Source organism: Ceratotherium simum, chromosome 26 (assembly GCF_057802395.1).
Source record: "Ceratotherium simum simum isolate JZ-2026a chromosome 26, ASM5780239v1, whole genome shotgun sequence".
NCBI lineage: Eukaryota > Metazoa > Chordata > Mammalia > Perissodactyla > Rhinocerotidae > Ceratotherium > Ceratotherium simum.
The window spans coordinates 24,831,866-24,853,648 of NC_141925.1; the positions used below are offsets into that span (position 1 = coordinate 24,831,866).

At 50.3% G+C, this 21,783-nt stretch overlaps 2 protein-coding genes across 6 annotated transcripts; both read left to right on the top strand.

The window, feature by feature from the left end:
• The first annotated feature begins 4,020 nt into the window (after positions 1-4,020).
• ZNF48 (zinc finger protein 48) lies at positions 4,021-8,560 on the top strand. 2 transcript variants are annotated; one of them, XM_014794593.2, is made up of 3 exons: positions 4,021-4,164; positions 4,697-4,790; positions 5,950-8,560. In XM_014794593.2, exons 2-3 carry the CDS (start codon positions 4,712-4,714, stop codon positions 7,749-7,751), a joined length of 1,881 nt encoding a protein of 626 aa, XP_014650079.1. In that variant the 5' UTR covers positions 4,021-4,164; positions 4,697-4,711; the 3' UTR covers positions 7,752-8,560. The 2 variants fall into 2 exon arrangements, with proteins under 2 accessions (XP_014650079.1, XP_014650077.1); XM_014794591.2 differs by lacking the exon at positions 4,021-4,164 and adding an exon at positions 4,181-4,529.
• A 4,224-nt stretch (positions 8,561-12,784) lies between these two features.
• On the top strand, positions 12,785-21,335 carry ZNF771 (zinc finger protein 771). Of its 4 annotated transcripts, none has more exons than XM_004439430.3 (3): positions 12,785-13,064; positions 13,817-13,966; positions 20,263-21,335. In XM_004439430.3, exons 2-3 carry the CDS (start codon positions 13,826-13,828, stop codon positions 21,073-21,075), a joined length of 954 nt encoding a protein of 317 aa, XP_004439487.1. In that variant the 5' UTR covers positions 12,785-13,064; positions 13,817-13,825; the 3' UTR covers positions 21,076-21,335. The 4 variants fall into 4 exon arrangements, 3 of the variants coding, with proteins under 3 accessions (XP_004439487.1, XP_004439488.1, XP_087273434.1); XM_004439431.3 differs by lacking the exon at positions 12,785-13,064 and adding an exon at positions 13,360-13,436; XR_015548569.1 differs by lacking the exons at positions 12,785-13,064; positions 20,263-21,335 and adding an exon at positions 15,028-15,316 and having other exon boundaries at positions 13,465-13,966.
• Positions 21,336-21,783: the final 448 nt, after the last annotated feature.

The window sequence follows — 21,783 nt, forward strand, 5'->3', positions numbered from 1 at the left end:
ATGCAACCACTCTAATGTGCATAATGTGTAATTTTTTGGTTTGTATAAGTTTTTTAAAAGATGTAGTATACAGTACATGTTTACACAAATCATTTTATATATGTATGAATACATATTTCTGCCTGTTAACTTTTTCATTCAGCACTGTTTTTTAAGATCCATCCTTGTTGCCATGTGTATATCTTATCCTTAATTCAACCTCATTTCTATACCGTTCCCTTCATGTAACCTTGGGAAAGTCACATCTCCGGGCTTTACTTTCCTCATCTATCAAATGGGATTGGAAGCTCCTGCCACATTGAACTCACAGGGGCTGTGTAAGGTTCATATGATTATAGGGACATATAGTGATTAAGAGCTATGTGATCTTACTAGCTGTGTCACCCTGAACATCTTAGTTTAACCTCTCTGTGACTTTATCTGTTTCTTTATCTGTGAAATGGCACCATTAATAATTCTACCTCATAGGGTGATGATGAGGATTATATGGTCTAATACACATAAAGCTCTTAGTACCATGCCTGGCCTTTGAGATGAGCTCACACAGAATGCAAGTTATTGCTATTACATGAGCTGAGGGGTGTGACAGTGCCGCCAGCTCAAATCTAGGGACTGCTCTTCTGGATTAGTTGCTAAGGATCCAGACAGGGTGAATCGGTCAGGGCTCGGCCCTCTGGGGAGACAGAGACAGCCACAAGTAAGTGTGACACACAGCATTGGTGCTAAAAATGTAGCGTAATGGGGATAAACAAAGGACTTAGAGAAGCCAAGGGAAGGGATAATTACACTCCCCACCCCCACAGCAACCCTTCTTCCTGCATTTCTCATCAGGCTGAACAGCCCTATGGTCTTAGTTAAAACTTGGAACTCCTGGGGCCGGCCAGGTGGCATAGTGGTTAAGTTCACGCGCTCTGCTTCAGCTGCCCGGGGTTTTCAGGTTCAGATTCCAGGCGTGGACCTACCACCGCTCATCAAGCTATGCTGTGGTGCCACCTTATATACAAAATAGAGGAAGATGGGCACAGATGTTAGTGCAGGGCTAATCTTCCTCAACAAAAAGAGGAACATTGGCAATGGATGTTAACTCAGGGCCGATCTTCCTCACCAAAAAAAAAAAAAAACCTCAGAACTCCTCCCTCTCTCACTCTTCACAAGTATATCCAATTGGTTTCCAAGTCCTTCCTATCGATCAGAAAAATTGGTCCCCTTCTCTCTGCCCCCCACCCCCCTGCCCTGTCCTGGGTTCAGACTCTGATCAGCTTCTCCCTGAGTTATTCAACAGCTTTAAGAAAATAACATGTTTATTCACTTATTTATTGTATAATCAACACATATTCTCATAGAAAAATTAGAAAACACAAATGGATTAGAAAAATTTACATCTAATATCACTACCATGATAGAACCCCAATTTGATTTTTATCCTTCTAGATTTTCTCCCATGCCTATACATATAAATAAATATATATTTACAAAACTAGGATCATCCAATAACTTTGGAAATCTGCTTTTTTCACTTCATGTGTTCTCTAGATCTTTCTATTATAATAAATACACATCTACATTATCATTTTTATAGATGCTTAGCATTTAGCTTGTTTCCTAGTCCTCCCTGTGATAAACAAGGCTGAGCTGGGATGAACATGTTTGTGGTACTATCACTGTGCGCTTGTCCAACCATTTCCTTGGGCCCAATTTCTATAAGGAGAATTACTGAGTCAAAGGAAGTCACATATTTAAGGCACTTGTGCATATTAACAAATCATCCTGTAGAAAAGGCTCTTGGCTGGTCTTCGTGCTAAGTGTAGAGATGACACGAATTAATAGTGACACAATATTCCATTTACATGCTTACTAACTCCAACAAATTATGCCCCATCATTCATGTGATAAGGTTTGCGGCCTGTCTGCTTGAAGAAAGGAAGGGCCCCCCTTGAGCTTCCTATGGGGCAGTGTATGGTGGACAGCAGTTTTCCCATTTAACAGTCATCTGGATTAGTTCTTTTTCACCTTGCCCTCATGTCTTCATAACTACCTATGCCCCTATCAGACATCCCTGGAGGGGCTTCTGTATCTTTAGATCTGAGTTCAGGTTCAGACCTAATAACTCCAGGCTTTGTCTTCTCAAAGTCAGAGCCAGCTCTGCAAGTGAGTATGGTGTGTGAGCTGGCCAGCCTTTGGGGGAGGCTCCTCCAAGGGCAGCTGGCTCTTTGCCGTTTGGTACCCTCTTACCTCTGTTTCCCAGCACAAGTGCCTAGCACATGGTGGATCCCCAGGAAATGTTTGTGGAACAAATGAATAAACTTACCATTCTATCTCTAGCTTCCACTGCTTTCCTATCATGTAAACTCATGACACATTAAAACATAACTATGCCTTAGTTTCCTGAAGATAGGTCTTAATCATCTTTGGATCTCAAACTTCTGGCATATAATAGGTTTTCAATTAGTGTATGGTCTGCTGTTCATTTCATTCCCTCTGCCTGGAGGTCTTCACTCAGCCCTCACTTCAGCCAGGCTCTAGACTTTGCTGAAATCTTAGCTGTCTTGAAAGGATCAGCTCAAAAATGCCACCGTCTTCCTTGGTTACTCCAGCCAAAAGAGTAATAGCTGATATTTTTTGCTAAGTGCTTTACATATATCAATTCTCAACCATTCAAGTTAGATACTATCATCCCCATTTTACAGTTCAGGAAACAAAAGTAACTTCTCCAAGGTCAAACAGTAGTAAATGACAAGGCCGAGAATCTAACTGCATTAATGACCTTAAAGACAGTGTCCACAGCCACTAAACTCTACAGAAGGTATCTTTCTCTGCACTACACTCCTTGCATATCTTGGTCATAAGGTTAGTACAGAATATGTCACATCATCTGCACATCTCCATATTCTACTGGGCCGAGAGCTCTCTGAGGAGTTTCTTTGTATTTCCAGGGCCTAGACGGTGTCTAGATATTGGTTGGTGATCAATTAAATATGTATTGATTGATATTATGGTCCCTGTTTCTATCAGTGTCTAACATCCATACATACCAGGCACACAGAGACATGCAGGCTCATTCCCACAGATTAGAACCTTTCCTCCTCTCCCACACCATCTTGAACGGATCCATGTAACTCTCATGTCCTCACAGTTCTCTATTTTTCAGGAATTGTGTGCTTGCCCCTTTAAACTGGTAGCACTCCAAGAACAAATCTTACATGTGTTTGATCTCTTTATGCCAAACTGTTGGCTTAGCACTGAGGTGCTAATAAATGTGAATTAATATATAAACCTCTGCTACCCCTCTCCATCATTAGACCAGCTGCAGGCATTTCCAGGCACTCCCCTCTCCCCAAAGGCAACTTGGGATCATGCTTGTGATCAACTTGTGATCTGCTGGAACACAGCCCCAGCCAGGGCCCCACCAAGCTGGAAAAGAGGGTTTAATGTTTCAGCCTCTCCCTGGGCTTGGCCTTTGTAGGGCTGTGGATCTGTCCCTAGCCTCCCCATGGCCTCTTTCTTTGTGTCTCTGTCTCTTTGTCTCTGCTTATTTCACTCTTTGTTCCTCTGCCTCTGAGCCTATTTCTCCCCTGGCTCCCTGCCTTTTCTTATAGCTCCTCCGACTCTGCTTCGATGACTTTATATTTCTACATCTCTGTCTCTGGCGGCCAATCTTTTTCTCCCATATTTTCAGTCTGCCGCTGTCTCTCGGTTTCTCTCTGCCTTTGTGTCCTCTCTGACTAAGGGCTCCTAGGTTATGACTTTATGTCTGTGAGTCTCTATTCTGTGCCCCAGGTCTGATTCTATCCGCCGGCCTCTTCCCAGCATTTATCTGGCGCCAGCCACTAGCCTCTCCTCCTGCCTCGGTCTCCCCGAGCCCAGCCCACCCCCGGCCCCACCCCCAGCCCTCGGCCTCTCGGACCGGCCCCGCTTTGTTTCCAGCGTCTCGGCGCCCCGCCCCCGCCCCGTCTGGGGTCTTCGCCGCCCTCTGCCGCCCTTTGTCTGCCTTGATCTTTCCCCCACCCCTTTCTCTGGGTCCGTCTTTGGATCTCTTTGTCTCTCCGGGCTGGGGTGGCTGGCGCTGTCGGCCAGCCGGGGAGGTCGGCGCAGGTAGCCCCACACGGCGACCATTAGGCAGCGTCTTCGGCCCTCATCACCCAGCTCTAGCCCAGGAGGCACACGGTTAATACCACCGAGTTCGGGCAACTGTTCCTCGGCTTAGAGTAGCCCTCTCCGCGGCACGCGGCCGCCCGCCAGCCACCGAGCTCGGGAGGACGGGGGCGGCCCCCACAGGCGTGCGGCTCCTCCGAGGTCCTAGAGCGGCTCGGTGCGGCCCAGCGCTTCCGCTTCCCGTCCCCGCCCCCGGCGGCCGCCCCCGGGACGCCTGGGTCCGAGCCCCCTCCCGATTTGGCGCGGATCCCGCGTCCCGGAGCCGCCAGCGGCTCGGGCACCGGAGCCCAGCCGAGGAGCTCTGGAGGGCACCGGCGTGGCGGAGCCGGTGGTGGCCGGGAGGTGAAGGGGCGGCTGCGTGCCGGAAGGAGCAGCAGGTGCAGTGGCGGACGGCGGCGCAGGCGGGGGTCACCAGGCGCCGCGCCCCGCACCTCGGACCCGGACGCTGCCCGGTGTCCGCGCCGGTCGGCAGAGGGCAGCGGCAGGGCGCCGCGGGCCGCACATGGCTGTGTGACCGTGGGATTGTGTCTGTCTCCTTGCTCAGGGCGGCGTGCTGGCGATGGAGCGCGCGGTGGAACCCTGGGGCCCGGATCTCCATGGCCGGGAGGAGAGGGAGCAGCTGAGAGGCGCCCGCACAGGTGAGGGCGCGGCGGTTCGCCGCCGTGGGCAGGTAATGGCTGGGTGGGGACCCCGGTGTTGGTTTTACCTGGCCGAGACCCAGAAAAATCGGATATGAACTGTGCTTCCAGGGAGAGAGGGGGAGGGGAGCAAAGGCCAAGGGAAAGAGCCAGTGTTTCTGAGAACCTACTGTGCGCCAGGCCTTAATGGGCGTCATCTCAAGGATTCTCCCCTTCCCGGACAGTCATCACCATTCGCACTGCCTCTGCCCTACTTCAAGCCTCATTCTGTCTCATCCTGGCAATTGCAGCAGCCTCCCCTCAGCCCTTTTCTTTCCAGTGATACACTCTACAGCCACACTGATCTAAGTCCAATCTAATCCTGTCTCCCTTCTCAAAAACCTTCCCTAGCTCCCTTCTGCCCACTAATTAAAAGCCTTACCCTAGTGTTCAATCCAGTCCTTACATGCTTAATCTAGTCCCAACATCCCTTTCCAGCTTAATCTTCCATTCCTCTCCATGGTTTACTCTTTTCTCTGCTGTGAAAGCCCAGCCTTGTCTCCTTATTTCCTCTCTCGTGACAGCACAGTTATTCTGAGCCAGTTATAATTACTTATGCTTTATTTTATCTCTCCTACCAACCCCAAGCATCTTGAGGGACAGGTGTGTGCTGGGTCCTCTCAGATACACACAAGATGATTGAAGTAATAAATTACAGAATGGGCTAATATGAAAAGATAAAATATAAATAGCAAATACTAGCTTTTCCAAATAGAGACAATATAATGTAGTGGTTAACACAGGCTTGGGAATCAGACCTGAGTTAGAAACCTGGCTTTGCTACTTTCTAGCCTTTATAACCTTGAGCAAGTAACTTAAATTCTCTGAGTCTCCATGTCTGTAAAATGGGGATAGTAATAGTATTACCTCGTATGATTGTTTGCAAGCATCCAGTAATGCTTAGTTCAGTGATTGGCACATATTAAGGGCACAGAATAAGGAAGTTCTATTATTAATGAGAGGCACAAACAATAATAAGTGCTTCAGAAGTTCAGAGGTGAGAGAGTGAGAGAGAGCTTTGTGACCTCAGATTGTCAAGGAAGCCTTCCTGGGAAGGTTGCTATGGAAGATAGGGGCTGAGCTAAAGGGCAGGGTCTACAACTTCCTTTTCTTTCCCCAGGTCTAGGGAGTGAGAATGTGGAGCTTTCTCACCCGGATGAATTTGAACATACTCCACAGGAGGATGACTTGGGGTTCAAGGAAGAGGAAGATTTGGCCCCAGGTCATGAAGTAGGAAATGCCTCTCTCAAACCGGAAGGCATCCAGACCTGGGATGACTTGTGGGTCCAGAGAGAGGGGCCAGGAAAACCTCAGGCTCGGGACAGAGGCCCCCGGCTGCTGGGAGAACCACGCTGGGGCCAGGCTAATGATCGGGCTGCTGTGTGTGGCGAGTGTGGCAAGAGCTTTCGGCAGATGTCAGATCTGGTGAAACACCAGCGGACCCACACAGGGGAGAAACCCTACAAGTGTGGGGTCTGCGGCAAGGGCTTTGGGGATAGCTCTGCCCGTATCAAACACCAGCGAACTCATAGTGGTGAAAAACCCTACAGAGCCCGGCCACCAGCCCAGGGCCCCCCAAAGATTCCTCGATCCAGGATCCCTGCTGGTGAGCGCCCCACTATCTGTGGTGAATGTGGCAAGAGCTTCCGGCAGAGTTCTGACCTGGTGAAACACCAGCGGACACACACTGGCGAGAAGCCCTACAAGTGTGGCATATGTGGCAAGGGTTTTGGCGACAGTTCTGCCCGCATAAAGCACCAGCGGACACACCGGGGGGAGCAGCCACCCCGGCCTGTGATGCCCCGACGGCAGCCATCTCGAGCAGCCACGGCAGCTGCACAGGGACCTAAGGCCCAGGACAAGCCATATATCTGCACCGATTGTGGCAAAAGGTTTGTGCTCAGCTGCAGCCTTTTGAGCCACCAGCGCAGTCACCTAGGGCCCAAACCTTTTGGCTGTGATGTGTGTGGAAAGGAGTTTGCCCGGGGCTCAGACCTGGTGAAGCACCTGCGGGTGCACACAGGAGAGAAGCCCTACCTGTGCCCTGAGTGTGGCAAGGGCTTCGCTGACAGCTCCGCCCGGGTCAAGCACCTCCGCACCCACAGTGGCGAAAGGCCTCACGCCTGCCCGGAATGTGACCGCACCTTCAGTCTCAGCTCCACCCTTCTCCGCCACCGCCTCACTCACATGGAGCCCCAGGACTTCAGCTTCCCAGGCTACCCTCTGGCCCCCCTGATCCCCAGCCCACCCCCCAGCTCAAGCCCACCCCCACCTCCTCTTGGCACCAGCCCCCCGCTGACACCTCGAAGCCCTTCACACTCGGGTGATGGGCCTTTTGGCCTGCCTGGTTTGGAGCCAGAGCCTGGGGGCCCACAGGCTGGGGAGCCGCCCCCACCACTGGAGGGTGACAAGCCCCACAAGTGCCCTGAGTGTGGCAAGGGCTTCCGCCGAAGCTCAGACCTGGTGAAACACCATCGTGTGCACACAGGAGAAAAACCCTACCTCTGCCCTGAATGCGGCAAGGGTTTTGCCGACAGCTCAGCCCGCGTCAAGCACCTCCGCACCCACCGTGGTGAACGGGCTCGGCCACCACCACCATCCACTCTCCTGAGGCTGCATAACCCCCCTGGCACCGCACCCACAGCCCCCCGACCCCGGGTCCGGGCCCAGCCCTCTGTACCCAGCCAGCCCCATGTATGTGGCTTCTGTGGGAAGGAGTTCCCCCGGAGCTCAGATCTTGTCAAACATAGGCGCACACACACTGGGGAGAAGCCATACAAGTGTGCAGAGTGTGGCAAGGGTTTTGGTGACAGTTCTGCCCGAATCAAGCACCAGCGTGGGCACCTGGTCCTGAGGCCCTTTGGGACAGGGGATGGTCGGGCAAGGCCGCTCAAGGAGGAGCCACTAACAGGACTGGAATGATGGGGTCTAGGGAGGGTGGAGGCCCAAGAGACCAAAGGGAGGGTATCTGCTGCTTAAGCAGAGAAGAATGGGCCTGGGAGGTAGTGGGGGGGAGAAGGAGGGGAAGAAACGGGAAAAAGGAGTGAATAGATAGAAATAGAGATTGGAGACAATGACCTTGAAGCTCAGGAAACTGTCCTGGCTGGGCTCAGGCAGGACCTTGCCAGTGTGGTCTATACCCCCAGCTTCTAGAACATTGCCTAGTACACAGTAGGCACTCAGATACATTGAATGAATCAACTGGCCTTAGCCTGAGGGCCTTTAACCCTAAATTACTGCTGCCTCTTAACCAGTTAAGAATTGATCCCTCCCAACCTTGCCCCTGGGAGACCAGCACCTGGAACCAGGGTTTGTTTGACCTTATGAGCTGCAACAATGAGACTTCTGGAGTTTAGGGTGACAGAATGAGGCAGGGGCATCTTGATCATCCTTCTGATAGGGAGAATATTACTGTGTGGCAGCCAGTACCCAGCCTCAGGACACTGGACATGGTCTTAGCCAGAAAGGGTGCTCTTGGACAGAGCCCACACCTATCTGCCCTGGAGAACCCCAAACCACCTTGACACCTGGACATGGCAGCATAGACCAGGATGGCAGAAGGAGCACTCATCTGCTCCGAATGCCAAGCCCAGGTCCTTCTGGTGGATATCAGCAGAAACAAACTGGCTGGGAAAAGCGCAGGACTGGAGTGAGGAGAGGCCAGGGAAGATCCAAGGCCCAAAAGCCACATCTCCATGTGTCTCCTCACCAATAAACTGCTTCTTGTCTGAGGCTTGGACTCTATTTGTGTGTGAGTGCATGGTGAAAGGTGAAAAAGGTGTCGAATGGTCACCACAAGTGAAACCCATAAGCCATGTGTAAACTTGTGTGGGTCCCTTACCCTCTTTGCGCCCGTCAAATACAGAAGTTCGCTTGGCATAGTCAGCCACTTTCTAGCTCTGACATCGGGTTAAAAAACGGCCACCAAGTCTGTCAACTGATGCCCCTGACCTGAGTTCTGGCTGCTCACAGGCGCCACCTATGCCACAGCAATGAGTGCGACCCTTAAAAGGGAAAACACGCGACGCCACGGGGTGGGAGGGGTGTTCAGTGAGCGCTGTTGCTATGGCGACAGGTACCGGGAGAAATGTGGCCGGCCGGTCTGGCACAGGCGCAGAAGGCCCGGACACTGAAGCTCTGCGTACTGGGAAACGCCACCTCCCTGAGACTCTTTATTTGTCGAGAAACAGGTCATTTGGCTGCACAGCCCAAAGGGAGGGCAAAGGGGATGCCTCTTCGTCCCCTGGAAAGGGTAACCGTATTTCCCAGCGACTAGTGCGTCATTAGCAGGAAGACTCCCAATCCTAGCTTTTTCCGAGGTGGGCGCCAATAGGGGGGAAGGGGAAAGAGGAACTGACCTGATTGGCCAGGGACAAAAAAGACTAGGGCGTTCACCCCTCTAAGAAAATAAGTACAGGATCGCTTGGCAACTTCTCGGGCGGGGTGTCTCAGCTAATCTGCGTACGGGAATGGTCCCTGGATAGAAGCTCTCGCGAGATCTTAACCATCGGACGCTTCCCTAGAAACCAATGAAAACCTGCTGCCGTGCGGTTCCTTCTGGTGGTCCCACCCCTGCCAAATTATACACACTAGAAATCCAGAATTTTTCGTTCAGGCCTGGGGTTCTTGGCGGCTTCGGTCCTTAAGTGCACACACACCCCTAGGCCTGAATGGAGGCCTTTTGAGCCTTTGGAAGATCCTCTCTGCTGGTTTTCGTGGCTCCCTACCAGGTCAGCCTCCAAGCCGTTCTGCAGTGAACTTTGTAAAATTACATCTGACCATGTCACTCTCCTATTTAAAAACCCTGCCGTATCTCGGCATATCTTCTCTGTAAAATGCAACTCCTTAGTTGGCATTCAACGCCTTCCACTTGTGAGGTTTCAGCCCTGTGCCTCTTAAATGTTTCCTTTACACACACACCCCCACCCCACCCCTACACACACATTTGTTGACCTCTCCAGTCAAAATACCTCAAGCATTACTTCCTCCCAGGAGCCTTCTAGCCTGGGTTAGAATCTCCTTCATCTGAGCACTTAACACATGGAGACTTCTTGAGGATAATTATTCATTCATAACATCATTACTCACTGTGTGCTACGTACTAGCAATAGAAGGATGAATAAGACAAAGTCTCTGCCCTCAGTTTTTATGCAGAAGATAGACATTGAACAAATAATTACAAGTGTAGTAGGGACTATGCAGGAAGCATACATGTAGGAAGTTTGCATGCAGCAGAGAATCCTGTGATCCAAAGGCCTCTCCAAAGAAGTGGCAATTATGTTTAGACCTCAAGACTGACTTGGAGTAAGCTAAGAGAGGAGGAGGTGGGAGGTGGGATGGGAGATGGACTGTCCTAGGCAGAGTGAAGAGTATGCACCAAATCCTTGGGGGATTCAAGAACTGAAGTAAAGTTTCAGTGGGGCTGAAGGCATAGAGTGAAATGCAGAGTAATGAGGAGTAAGCTGAAGACTTCCAAATTCAACGTTTTACCTCCCAGTCCTAACAGGGGCCTGGGACACAATAGGCCTCACTAAATACTTTGGTGAACAGTGTCTTTGGAACATGGTGTGCTCTTCACACGCTGTTCCCTCCTTGTCCATCTGACAAACTCCCACTCATCTTTGAAGGTCCTTCACGTTTATCTCCTCAGTGAGGCCTACACCCAGTATTCATTCCCTTCAAGGGAGTTATTCAGTTATTCACTCATCCCACTATTCTCCTGCCAGAACACCTATTTTCATAGGTGTTCCTTTTCATATATATATATATAATTTATATTTATATATATTTTTCCTTTTCATGTATAATTTATATATATATATTTGTGTGTGTGTGTGTGAGGAAAACTAGCCCTGAGCTAACATCCGTGCCCATCTTCCTCTACTTTGTATGGGACGCCGCCACAGCACGGCTTGACAAGCTATGCGTCGGTGGGCGCCCAGGATCTCAACCTGTGAAACCCAGGCCGCAGAATTGGAGACAAGTGGTGCGTTGGTGCGCGCCCGGGGTTCCAAACCCGCAAACCCTGGGCCGCCGAAGCAGAGCTTGCGCACTTAACCGCTGCACCACCAGGTCGGCCCCTGTATATCTTTTATAAAATAAATCTTCTTTACTAGACTATGAGATTCTCAAGAACAGAGACTAGATCTGATTCCAGGTGGATACTTGTGTTTGTAAAGGGATGGAGTCCTTTTCCTCCTTTTGCAAGCATCTGTTCCAAAGTCCTCCAACAGCAGGAGGCCCTTCCATAGGGACTTGCACTGTTCCCAGCTGAGTCTCCTCACTCATTCTCTGAATCAGGGCAAGGAGGCCTTCTTTTTGCTAGAGGTGGGGTTCCAGCCATAATCTGGCCCCTGCCTACCTCTCCTCCATTTCCCACATTACATTTCCCCTTGCTAACTCCCTTGGCTCCAGCCACACAAGCCTTCTTTCTGTTCCTCAAACATGCCAAGCTTATTCTCACCTTAAGGCCTCTGAAGTTCTGTTTAGAACACTTTTCCTCCAGATTTTCAAATGGCTGACCCTTTCTCATCATTCAAGCTTCATCTCAAATATTATTTCCTCAGAGATGCCTTCCTTGCCCACATTAAAGAAGCCCCCCAACCACAGCCACTCGCTATTGCATCATCTTGCCCTATTTCCTTCTTGCACCTAGCATTATCTGAAATTATCTTGTTTATTTACTCGTTTACATTTTTTACACCCTTAGAAGTGCCATAGTAGCCAAGATTTTTGTCTGTTTTGTTCACTACTGCATCTCCAATACCTAGAATGGTGCCAAGCACATAGTAGGGCTCAATATATACTTGATGAGAGAACGAACACAAGCAAAGTGGCTTTTGGGGATCTTGAGTGTGAGTATCTAGGCATTTGCCCCCTCTTCCCAGCTCTGGGGGAGAGCATAAGTTTGACCAGATGTAATCCCAACATCCAAATTACGCCCTGGGCTCTTCGGCCTGAGGCTCAGGTTTGAGTCCTGGCTCTGCCACCAATTTCCTTGTGTAATTTCATTTCTGAGAGAGAATTTGGTGCAATAGAAAGAGCAGTAGCTTTGGAATCTGCTACTTACCAGCTATGTGACTTTGAGCAAATTAATTAAGCTCTCTAAGCTTTAGTTCCCTAGTTTGTCAAAGGGAGATAATACTATTATTATTTTTGTGTGTGTGAGGAGGATCAGCCCTGAGCTAACATCCGTGCTAATCCTCCTTTTTTTGCTGAGGAAGACCAGCTCTGAGCTAACATCTATTGCCAATCCTCCTCCTTTTTTTCCCCCAAAGCCCCAGTAGATAGTTGTATGTCACAGCTGCACATCCTTCTAGTTGCTCTATGTGGGACGCGGCCTCAGCATGGCCGGAGAAGGGTGCATGGTGCGTGCCGGGGATCCGAACCCCGTCCGCCAGTAGCGGAGCGCGTGCACTTAACCGCTAAGCCACGGGGCCGGCCTGGAGATAATATTATTGATCCCCACATGGCTGTTGTAAAGAGACTTATGGATTATAAACACTTACTGAATGTTATTTCTCTTTTCATTTCTGAATCTTAGTTGCCCCATTCATAAAATGGTAGAATTAGATATCTTTTTCACGAGAAGTGGAAAATATATATCTTTATATGAAATATCCCAGTTTTTAAATGTTGGAAATTAAAATTTGTGAAAGACCGCTCATTTTTTTGAAATTAATTTTTAAAAGCAAAAATACCCTGAGGTCCAAATAAGATACTTCTGCAGACTGGATTTGGCTCGTGTGCTGCTACGTCTCTGCCTAGGCTGCAGGTTGTCAAGGATGCTATGTATAATAACTTAGGCAAATCAGTTTACCTCCCTGAACTTCAATTACCTCCTCTGTAAAATAGACCCACCTTTGTGCGGATCTAAGGCGATCAGGTGTGTAAAACGCTTAGCATAACGCTGGCGTCTAGTAGGCACACCAAACAACAAGCGGCAGCGGTAGCTCGGGGAGGCTGTTGGTTTGGGAAGTATGCATTCAAGGAGCAGGATATCCCAGAGACCAGGAGACTGGCAAGGCGACCTCAGGAAAGAAGGAGAAAAGACGGGAGAGAAGGAAAAAAGAGAGAAGGGAAGAGGTGAGGAGGCAACAGGGTCCGCCCTCCAGGCGGGGCGCCAGCGAGAGGCCCAGGCCGGGGCGGGAGCGCACGTGGCCTATTTCGGGCGGAGCAGACGTGTCTGGCCGTGGCTGAGACCTACGAGCTGGCCACAGGAGACGAGCCTTGAAGGTACGTTACAACCGGACGGCGAGGACCTTGAACGCCGGGACGGGGCGGCCTGGGGTCCCCCGGAGTTGGGGACAGCGGAGGGTGCCGGCTCTGGGCTCGCCACCCTCCCGGGGCAGTTTGGGCCGGACTCCTGGGTCCTCGGGCCCCTCCCCCTCAGGGGCGGGGTTAGGTGTTCTGACCAATGACCGGCCGCTCTAGAGGCCCCTCCCCGCCGCTCCCCGCCCCTCCCCGCCGCTCCCCGCCCCTCCCCGCCGCTCCCCGCCCCTCCCCGCCGCTCCCCGCCCCTCCCCGCCCCCAGAGCCGCGGCCTCGCAGAGTGCCCAACCGCCCGGCGCCCTGGCCTGGGGCAGCACGAGCGCGGAACCTGCGGCTGGTGAGTGCGCACTCCCCCAGGGTCTCCGCCCCGATCCCGCCTCCATCCCATGCCCTAGAGCTCCGGGCCGCCGACTCAGGCGCCGAGGAGTGACTCAGCGCGGGGAGGGTGGCGACTTGCTGGGGCTGGAGATTCGAAGTGTTCAGGGCCTTGAATGCCGGGATGAGTGGGGGGTGAACGAGTGTCTTTGGAACTGGTCCCGGAGCAGTGCTGGGGCCTAGGTCCAGGGTGAGATGGAGGGGACAGGGCCAGACTCAGAGACCAGGGCAGGGCGGGAGAAGCCACGGCTGTACCGCCTTGCCTGGGCCAGGGCCAGGGCCAGGGCCAGGGCCATGGTAGAGGGGCAGGTCCTGAGCTTCTCACCCAGCTCCCCGCCTCAGGACACCAAGATGCCTGGCGAACAGCAGACAGAGGAGGAGGAGGAGGAAGAGATGCAAGAGGAGATGGTGCTGCTGGTGAAGGGTGAGGAGGATGAGGGTGAGGAGAAGTATGAGGTGGTGAAACTCAAGATCCCTATGGACAACAAGGAGGTATGTGTCCCACACCCTGGGGCCCGTTGCCCCTACATCTGGTCCAGGTCCAGCCTCCCTCAGACAGAAGCCAAGACAGCCAGCCCCTACTTTTCTCTGAATTTTAGGACCTATAATCTCAGGGTTGGCCGCCCATTCTTCTGCCCCACTGCCCATGCTGCCATCATATGGATGTCACACCTACTGTGCCAGGCTCTGTGCTGGGTGCTGGAGAGTAAACTCGATCCTTGGTTCCCCATGGAACTTGATGTCTAGTGGGGTTAGACAAGTTACCACTCAGCTGCAATCTTGTATGATTGCAGGGTGCAGGCACAGGGGGTGTGGAAGCCCAGAGATGGGAACGTAATGCAGACTTAGGGGTGGGGAGGAGGTCAGGTTAGGTAAGAGCAACAGTAACAGCTGACTCTTGGTAGCATTTACTATGTGCCAGACAATGTTCTAAGAACCTCAGTTCTATAACGTAGGTAGTATTTATTCCATTTTACAGGTGAGGAAACTGAGGCCCAGCAAACTGGACAGTTTGGTGACTGGCTCAAGGTCTCAAAGTTAGTAAAGGGATGGCTTATCTGAGACTGAGGGGGCTCTGAGGGGAAGAAGGACTGGCCCTTTCAGTGGCTCAGAGGAGTGAGTGGGGTACTGGGAGAAGTGAAGGCAGGTGGTTCAGTTGTGCTGAAGTATGGATGAGAGGAGGGTGATTGGCTGGCTAGGTGGGTGTCTGGGTTTTACCTGAGGGTGTTGAAGGTTTGAGGAGAGGAGGTTTAGAGAGATCAGAGTATGAGTTCGATTTCCCCATTCGAGACCCTAACTGCCTAACCAGGTATATTTCCACTTCCCAGAACCCTACAGGACTCCCACCCCAGCCAGAGTCCAGCTGGAGGGCTCCCGCTGGGCATGGTTTCTGAACTTAGGCTCCCTCTGATTTCTTCCCGCACAGGGGCCAGTTCCCAGGGAAAGGAAGTTGTGCTGCCCCCTAGTGGATGTAGTGTGCCCTAGGAGGAGGGGGCTGGCTGCTTTGGCCTCCTCTTCCAGTCAAAATAACTATTTAGTTCTGTTTTTCTCAGGTCTCTTGCGCCTATCATCCTAGCTCAGCCTGCCTCTTCTGGCCCTGTGGATCCCCTGATCTCCACCTTTGGCCCATAAGTTAAGAACCCAGACTCCAGAGCTTAGGGTTGACTTCCAGCTCCATCACTTACCAGCTGTGTGACCTTGGGCAAGTTTCTTAACGTCTTTGTGCCTCAGTTTCCTCATTTGTAAAAGGGAAATCATAACAGCACCTACTTATTGAGGTTGTGAAGATTAAATACATGTAAAGAGTTAGATGTGTCTTACGCATAATAAACACTATGTACATATTTGTTGCTATGATTCATTCTTCTCCTGAAAGTTCAGGACCTTGGGCGAGGTCATCCTTCCCGAGATTTTTCAACTCATTTTTATCAAAGGTTCTGGGCTGAACCCTGGGGCCAGGAGTGAACAGGGAAACCAACATGGAGGGCCTAGACAGAGGGTTGAGGGCAAACAACTCAAGGCAGTGGGAAAGGCATCACAGAGTTTTGACTTGGGTTTTGAAGACTTAGTGGGGATTTGGCAACTGGATGAGGAGGAAGGGCATTCCAGGAGGAGAAACAGCAAAAGCGAAGGCTTAGAGATGAGGCCAGAGAAGTAGATGTGGCCTGAAAGTAGAAGGTGTTGGAAGCCAGCATAAGAATTAGAACAAACTGTTAGGTTATGCAGTGCCACCAGAAGCCTTAAATCAGAGGAGGGACATGATGGGATTTTCTATTTAGAAGAATCATTGGCTGTTATGGGGATACCAGGCCAGATAAGGCTGGTAGCCTGCTCTAAGGTAGTGGCAGCAGTGGAGAGAAGATGGAGAGAGGGAACCCTGATTGGACTGCCTGGAGCTAAGGATGGGAAGGTGGGGGGTGGGCATGGCGAATCATGAAAGGTATGTAGGGTATCATGTAGCAGGTAAAAGCATTGGTTGAAATCCTAATTCCACCACTGACCAGCTTTGCCTCAGCTTTCTCATCTGTAAAATGGGATAATGAAAGTTAAGATCCTTGAATGCCAGCCTGAGAAGTATCATCTGGGGGACTGGATTTGGAGGAGGAGGGTAAAACTGAGGATTACACACACATCCAACATTTACCACTGTGCCCACAAGATAGCTTGTTAACTTGCTGTGTGGTCTCCCTGAGTCTCACTTTCTATGAAATGGTGATCTCGAAAGCTCCTTCCAGTGCTGACATTCTGTGATTCTTAGCTATCAGCAAATCCCATGGCCAGTCATTGTCCAGAACAGGCCTTAATTATGCTGCACTCAGGGGCTGGAGTATTCTCTCCTGGCCTATCAGAATCCAATCTAAAAAAAAAAAAAGAATCCAATCTATCTTGAATGAATAGAAAGATTTTCTCAGAGGGCTCTATGCACATCCAATCCCATCTCCCTGCTTAACCCTTGAGTGGTTTTCTGTTTCCCTCAGGATAAAGTCTCAGCTCTTGAGCCTGGCATTCAAAGCTCTTCACCGTCTGACCTCATCTCTATAATCACTCAACACCCATCCCATGCCCCAGCTTCAAACAGATCTGACCCTTTCTCACCTCTAAGACTTTGTCCATGTGGTCTTTCAGCCTGTACAACTCTCTTCATCTTTTCCACGTACTTTCTCCAGGATAGCTCGTCTCTTTTTCTAGATCAGGTGTCTTAATTTTTATCATGCGTACAGATCACCTGGGGATCTTGTTCAAATTAAGATTTTGATTCAGTAGGTCTGGAGTGGGAGTTGAGATTCTGCATTTCTAACAAGTTTCTCGTGATGCTGATGTTGCTGGTCTGTGGACCACACTTCCTGTAGCAAGGAGCTAGAAGGGAGGGATCGTATTTTATTATACTTTGTACCAAAAAAAAAGGGAGATTCTGACTGCTAAAAGAGTCTGGGGGCAAGGGGTGGGGAGATAAGCTGTGTAGGTGACCTCAAACTTGTCAATGAGATAGAATTGCATTATGACAAAGAAAATAGGTGTTTTGGACAATGACAGACTTCCTTTCAAACCCTGGCTCTGCTATTGATTAGGTGGCTGGCCTTGGGCAGTCACTTTACTTCTGAGTCTTATTTCCTTACTTATAAAATGAAGCTGCAGATACCTAACCCAAAGGGTTGTGAGAATTTAAAATGAGAACATGGTGAAAAGCACTTAGCACAGTTCCTGGCTCGTAGTGAGTACTCAGTAAATGGTAGTTGTTGTTATTATTATTAATTAGAAAAGTAATATCTGAGGAGGAAGCTGGGATGTTTGCCCTGGTAAGAAAAAAAATAAGTAGGCAGACAAATCACTAACTTCAAATACTCGGATCATCATATTATTATACTACATCGTATCCCCATGGTACCCTCTTGTTATAGTGTAAATGCCATTTATTCTAATTTTTAAATCTAATAGTTGTACAACTTAAGCCATGGAAGGGCCTTTAATGATCACCTAGTCCGGTATTTGCCAAGCTGTCACATGTATATCGCTCACCTGTTGTTCTCATTTATTTAATGCTTTTCTTCAGATAGATTCACGTTGCTTTGTTAAATAAATTTACCTTCATCTAAACAATAATATTGATAAAATTGTAGGTTTCATGTGATCCATTGTTTTTCTAATATCCGTGAAAATAGATACATAATATTTATAATATGATAAAAATTTGCCTACATAACACTTAGAATTCTCTTGCATCCTGTGATGTGCGTACCTCAAGTTGTGAAATTTTTATCTCACCTAGCCTACCTTGCCTTCCTTGGTTCACTGAGGCAGGGGAGGAGAGTGACTTGCCCGGGGTCTTAATGACCTAGACTCAGCCCCTCTTACCAAGATTCTTCCTGGGGGCACCCAAGGCCCCTCCTCCTGCAGCTGGAGATACCAAGGGTACTTGTGTGAAGAATTTCTTTTTCATAAGCCAGTGAACCCAGCAAAGGAAGTCTTCACGCTGGTCAAAATCATCTTAAAGAAGGGTACCAAAGAAAAATGGGCCAGAAAAATGTAGATATAATGAGAAAAGTTCTCTCAACACTGGCCGACATGTTGAAATAAACCCAATAGACGTCAAAACCAGGGCAAGACTGGAAAGTGTGACCTTGAATTCAGACTGTGCCAGACCTGCTGTGGGGAGTTTCTCGATTTAAAGTATCAAGTTGTATTTTAACCTTGAATCTCTTTTGGAGAGTGTCCAGCTCTGGTCATGTCTTGGTTATGCAAGTGCAGGGAAGCAGTGTAGCCTACTGGTTAAGGGCAAGCGCTCTCGAGTCGGTCCTGACTCCCACTGGCTATGTGAATTTAATCTCCCTGAGCCTTAGTTTTCTCAACTATCAAAAGATAACACCTGACTCAAGGGGGTGACAGGAATATTTAATAGAATAATGTACATAAAATAGCATTGGCCAAGCTTTACACTCTAATGTCGTTGTCACAATTATGATTCTATGTATTGTTTAAACCAGAGTTCCCTTGGCTGGTCACTAATTTCTCAAACCTTCTTGTTTTCCAATTTCTGTGTTGGTTACCAAAAAGCTACTGCCGTTTTTACAAAGGATCTCAAAGGCCTTGAAGGTGCCTTCCTTGCAACCTCAGAAAGAAAAGGCTTTACTGCTCCTTAGCTATCATTTATCCTCTCTTAACCTGTTGCCTTATCTATAAAATAAGACTAGTGATAACTACTTGTGGAGATCGAATATGAGGAGAAGATAACACTGTCTTGTCCTTAATATGTGCCCAGTATTTCATTAGGTCATGAATTAATATACCTAATTGCTTGGCCCACAGTAGATGATCAACATTCCTTTTGGTGGCATGAGCCTTCTCTTTTCTAAGAAGGGAGCAATGTGCCCTTGATATTCTTCTTCACTCGACTGTTAATATAAAATGTTTTCCCTTCACCTGCCTCTTACAAAGCATTTCTTTTTCTGATTTTTATCTCCAGAAATCCAGACCTCATGAAACTGGCTTATTTTCAGGTTTTTTTCCTTTCAGGCCTCAGAGTAGTATTTGGTTTTTACCCTTGCCTTCTTCTTCACAGGTTAAAAAATAACAAGTGCTTGCTCTTGAAAGTTGATTAAAGAGCCTGGACTGGATGCTCTCCTGGCTCTCCTACCTCACTGACTGCTCCTGCTCAGTCTTTGCTGGCTGCTCTTCATCTTGCTGCCTCAGGTTCTCTCTGCTCATTCTCTGGGTAATCGCATCCAGTCTCAAGGCTTTAAAAACCATCTGTAGGTTGACGACTTCTCAATTATCTCCAGGCTAGGCCTCTCTCCTGAGCTCCAGGTGTGTCAAAGGAGAATTGGAGATAACATCTGAAACATCTCACCTACCAACGGGCTCCTCCCACAGTTCTCCTCTGTAGATGGCAACTCCATCTTTGCAGTTGCTAAACTCAAAATCCTTGGAGTCATTTTGACTCCTCTCTTTCTTCACACCTCATAATCTGTTATCAAATCTGTTGTCACAAGCCACAAAATACATCCAGAAGCAGACCACTTCTCACCACCTTCACTTTGCACCTTTGTCACCTGGGTCTGAGCCACTGTCTTCTCTTGCCAGATGACTGCAGTATGGTAACCTCCTGACTGGGCTCCTGCTTCTGCCCTCTCCCCTCCTTCATTCTGTGGAGGCTTTTAAAATATGAGCCTAATCTGTTCACATCCCTGCTCAAAAATGTCTAACATCTCCTCTAATGATTCCCCATCTCATTCATATTACAAGGCCCTAAGCCAAGAGATCCCCTCTATGACCACTCCCATCATTTTTCTCCTCCTTATGCATTCTGCCCTGGGCACTTTTTCTTGCCATTCCTGCAACTCAGCAGACAGAACTCCTGCCTCAGGACCCTGCTGTTCCCTCTGTAGCTCCCTCACCTCCTTTAGATCTTTGCTCATGTTGTATCAGTAAGGTTTCTTAACAACCCTATTTAAATTTGCAGCATCCCCGTAATACCAGCACGCCTTATCTATTCTTCCTGAAAGAAGGAATTTTTAAAATTTAATGCTGAATCTCCAGTGCCTAGAACAGAGTCTGGTACATTGTACGCGCTCAATAAATAACTGAATTAATAAAGAATAGCTAGAATGACCCTAGGCATTGTGATATGTGCGTTAATGTATTATCTCATTTAATGCGCACAACCTGAGGCAGCCGCCGTTGCTTTTCCTATTTTACAAACGGGGAACCGAGAGGCTGCAGCGTGCGGAGACCCAGGTCTCTGGCTCTCGGGCCTGTCGGTCAGGGCTGACCTGTCCCCCCTCTCCCCGCAGGTCCCCAGCGAGGCGCCAGCGCCGTCGGCCGACCCGGCGCGCCCACACGCGTGCCCAGACTGCGGCCGCGCCTTTGCGCGCCGCTCCACGCTGGCCAAGCACGCACGCACGCACACGGGCGAGCGGCCGTTCGCGTGCACAGAGTGCGGCCGGCGCTTCTCGCAGAAGTCGGCGCTGACCAAACACGGCCGCACGCACACGGGCGAACGGCCCTACGAGTGCCCCGAGTGCGACAAGCGCTTCTCGGCCGCCTCGAACCTGCGGCAGCACCGGCGGCGCCACACCGGCGAGAAGCCGTACGCATGCGCGCACTGCGGGCGCCGCTTCGCGCAGAGCTCCAACTACGCACAGCACCTGCGCGTGCACACGGGCGAGAAGCCGTACGCGTGCCCGGACTGCGGACGCGCCTTCGGCGGCAGTTCGTGCCTGGCTCGCCACCGACGCACGCACACGGGCGAGCGGCCGTACGCATGCGCCGACTGCGGCACGCGCTTCGCGCAGAGCTCGGCGCTGGCCAAGCACCGGCGCGTGCACACGGGCGAAAAGCCGCACCGCTGCGCCGTGTGTGGCCGCCGCTTCGGCCACCGCTCCAACCTGGCGGAGCATGCGCGCACGCACACGGGCGAGCGGCCGTACCCGTGCGCGGAGTGCGGCCGGCGCTTCCGCCTCAGCTCACACTTCATTCGCCACCGTCGCGCGCACATGCGGCGCCGCCTCTATATTTGTGCGGGCTGCGGCCGGGACTTCAAGCTACCCCCTGGCGCCACCACCGCCACAGCCACCGAGCGCTGCCCAGAGTGCGAGGGCAGCTGAGCCGCCGTTCTCGGCGTCGGGGGGTGCAAGCGTCTGGCTGGAGAGGGGCACGCTGGGACCCCCGACCTGGGGCTGCATTAACCTGAACGACTCCTCCCCGCCCCGCCGCCCGGGTCTGGGAAAGGGTGGGACGGCAGGCCTGGCTGCCGTGGAACTGGGAGACAGGGAGAATCCCCTACCAGGGTCCCTGGAAACCGTGCCCACCTTCCCCTCACTACATCCCTTTGGCCAATGTTAGTGAATAAAGTATTATATCCTCACCCCACCCGTGCCTGTGAATGAGGTGGGTGGGGAGAGGAGGAAAGTTGGGGTTTTCCCGAGACTTGGTGACTTGAAAAGGGTTCCTGGACCTGGGTTTGTGTGTAGTTTGGTTATGTCCTCAACCTCAGATCTGGAAGGGTCCACAAATACAGCACGTTCAAGGCCAAACAGGCGTTGCATTCTGCAGAGCTTTGGTGAACAGGTATGGAGCTCATGGAGCTCAGTCTAGTAAAGAAGAGACAAGAAATAGAAACTTTATAGCACTACGTTAAAGGCTGTAAGGCTTCATTATAATCATTAGATCATTTTCACCCTCAAAACACCCCAAAATTAGGTAAATCTTTTATCTCCGTTTCTGCAGATGAGTAGACAGGTACTGAATGCCAGTAAATGGCAGAGCAGGGACAAGTGAAGAGGCAACTGCAGTCCACTGTCATTGGAACTATG

Bases quoted from the DNA above. Each gene is read 5' to 3' on its own strand.
- ZNF771 (XM_087417308.1), top strand. From the start codon at position 13,670: ATGGAGGGGACAGGGCCAGACTCAGAGACCAGGGCAGGGCGGGAGAAG. The intron at 13,967-20,262 runs GTATGTGTCCCA...CTCTCCCCGCAG, and splicing joins TCCCTATGGACAACAAGGAG to GTCCCCAGCGAGGCGCCAGC.
- ZNF48 (XM_014794593.2), top strand. From the start codon at position 4,712: ATGGAGCGCGCGGTGGAACCCTGGGGCCCGGATCTCCATGGCCGGGAG. The intron at 4,791-5,949 runs GTGAGGGCGCGG...TTCTTTCCCCAG, and splicing joins GCTGAGAGGCGCCCGCACAG to GTCTAGGGAGTGAGAATGTG.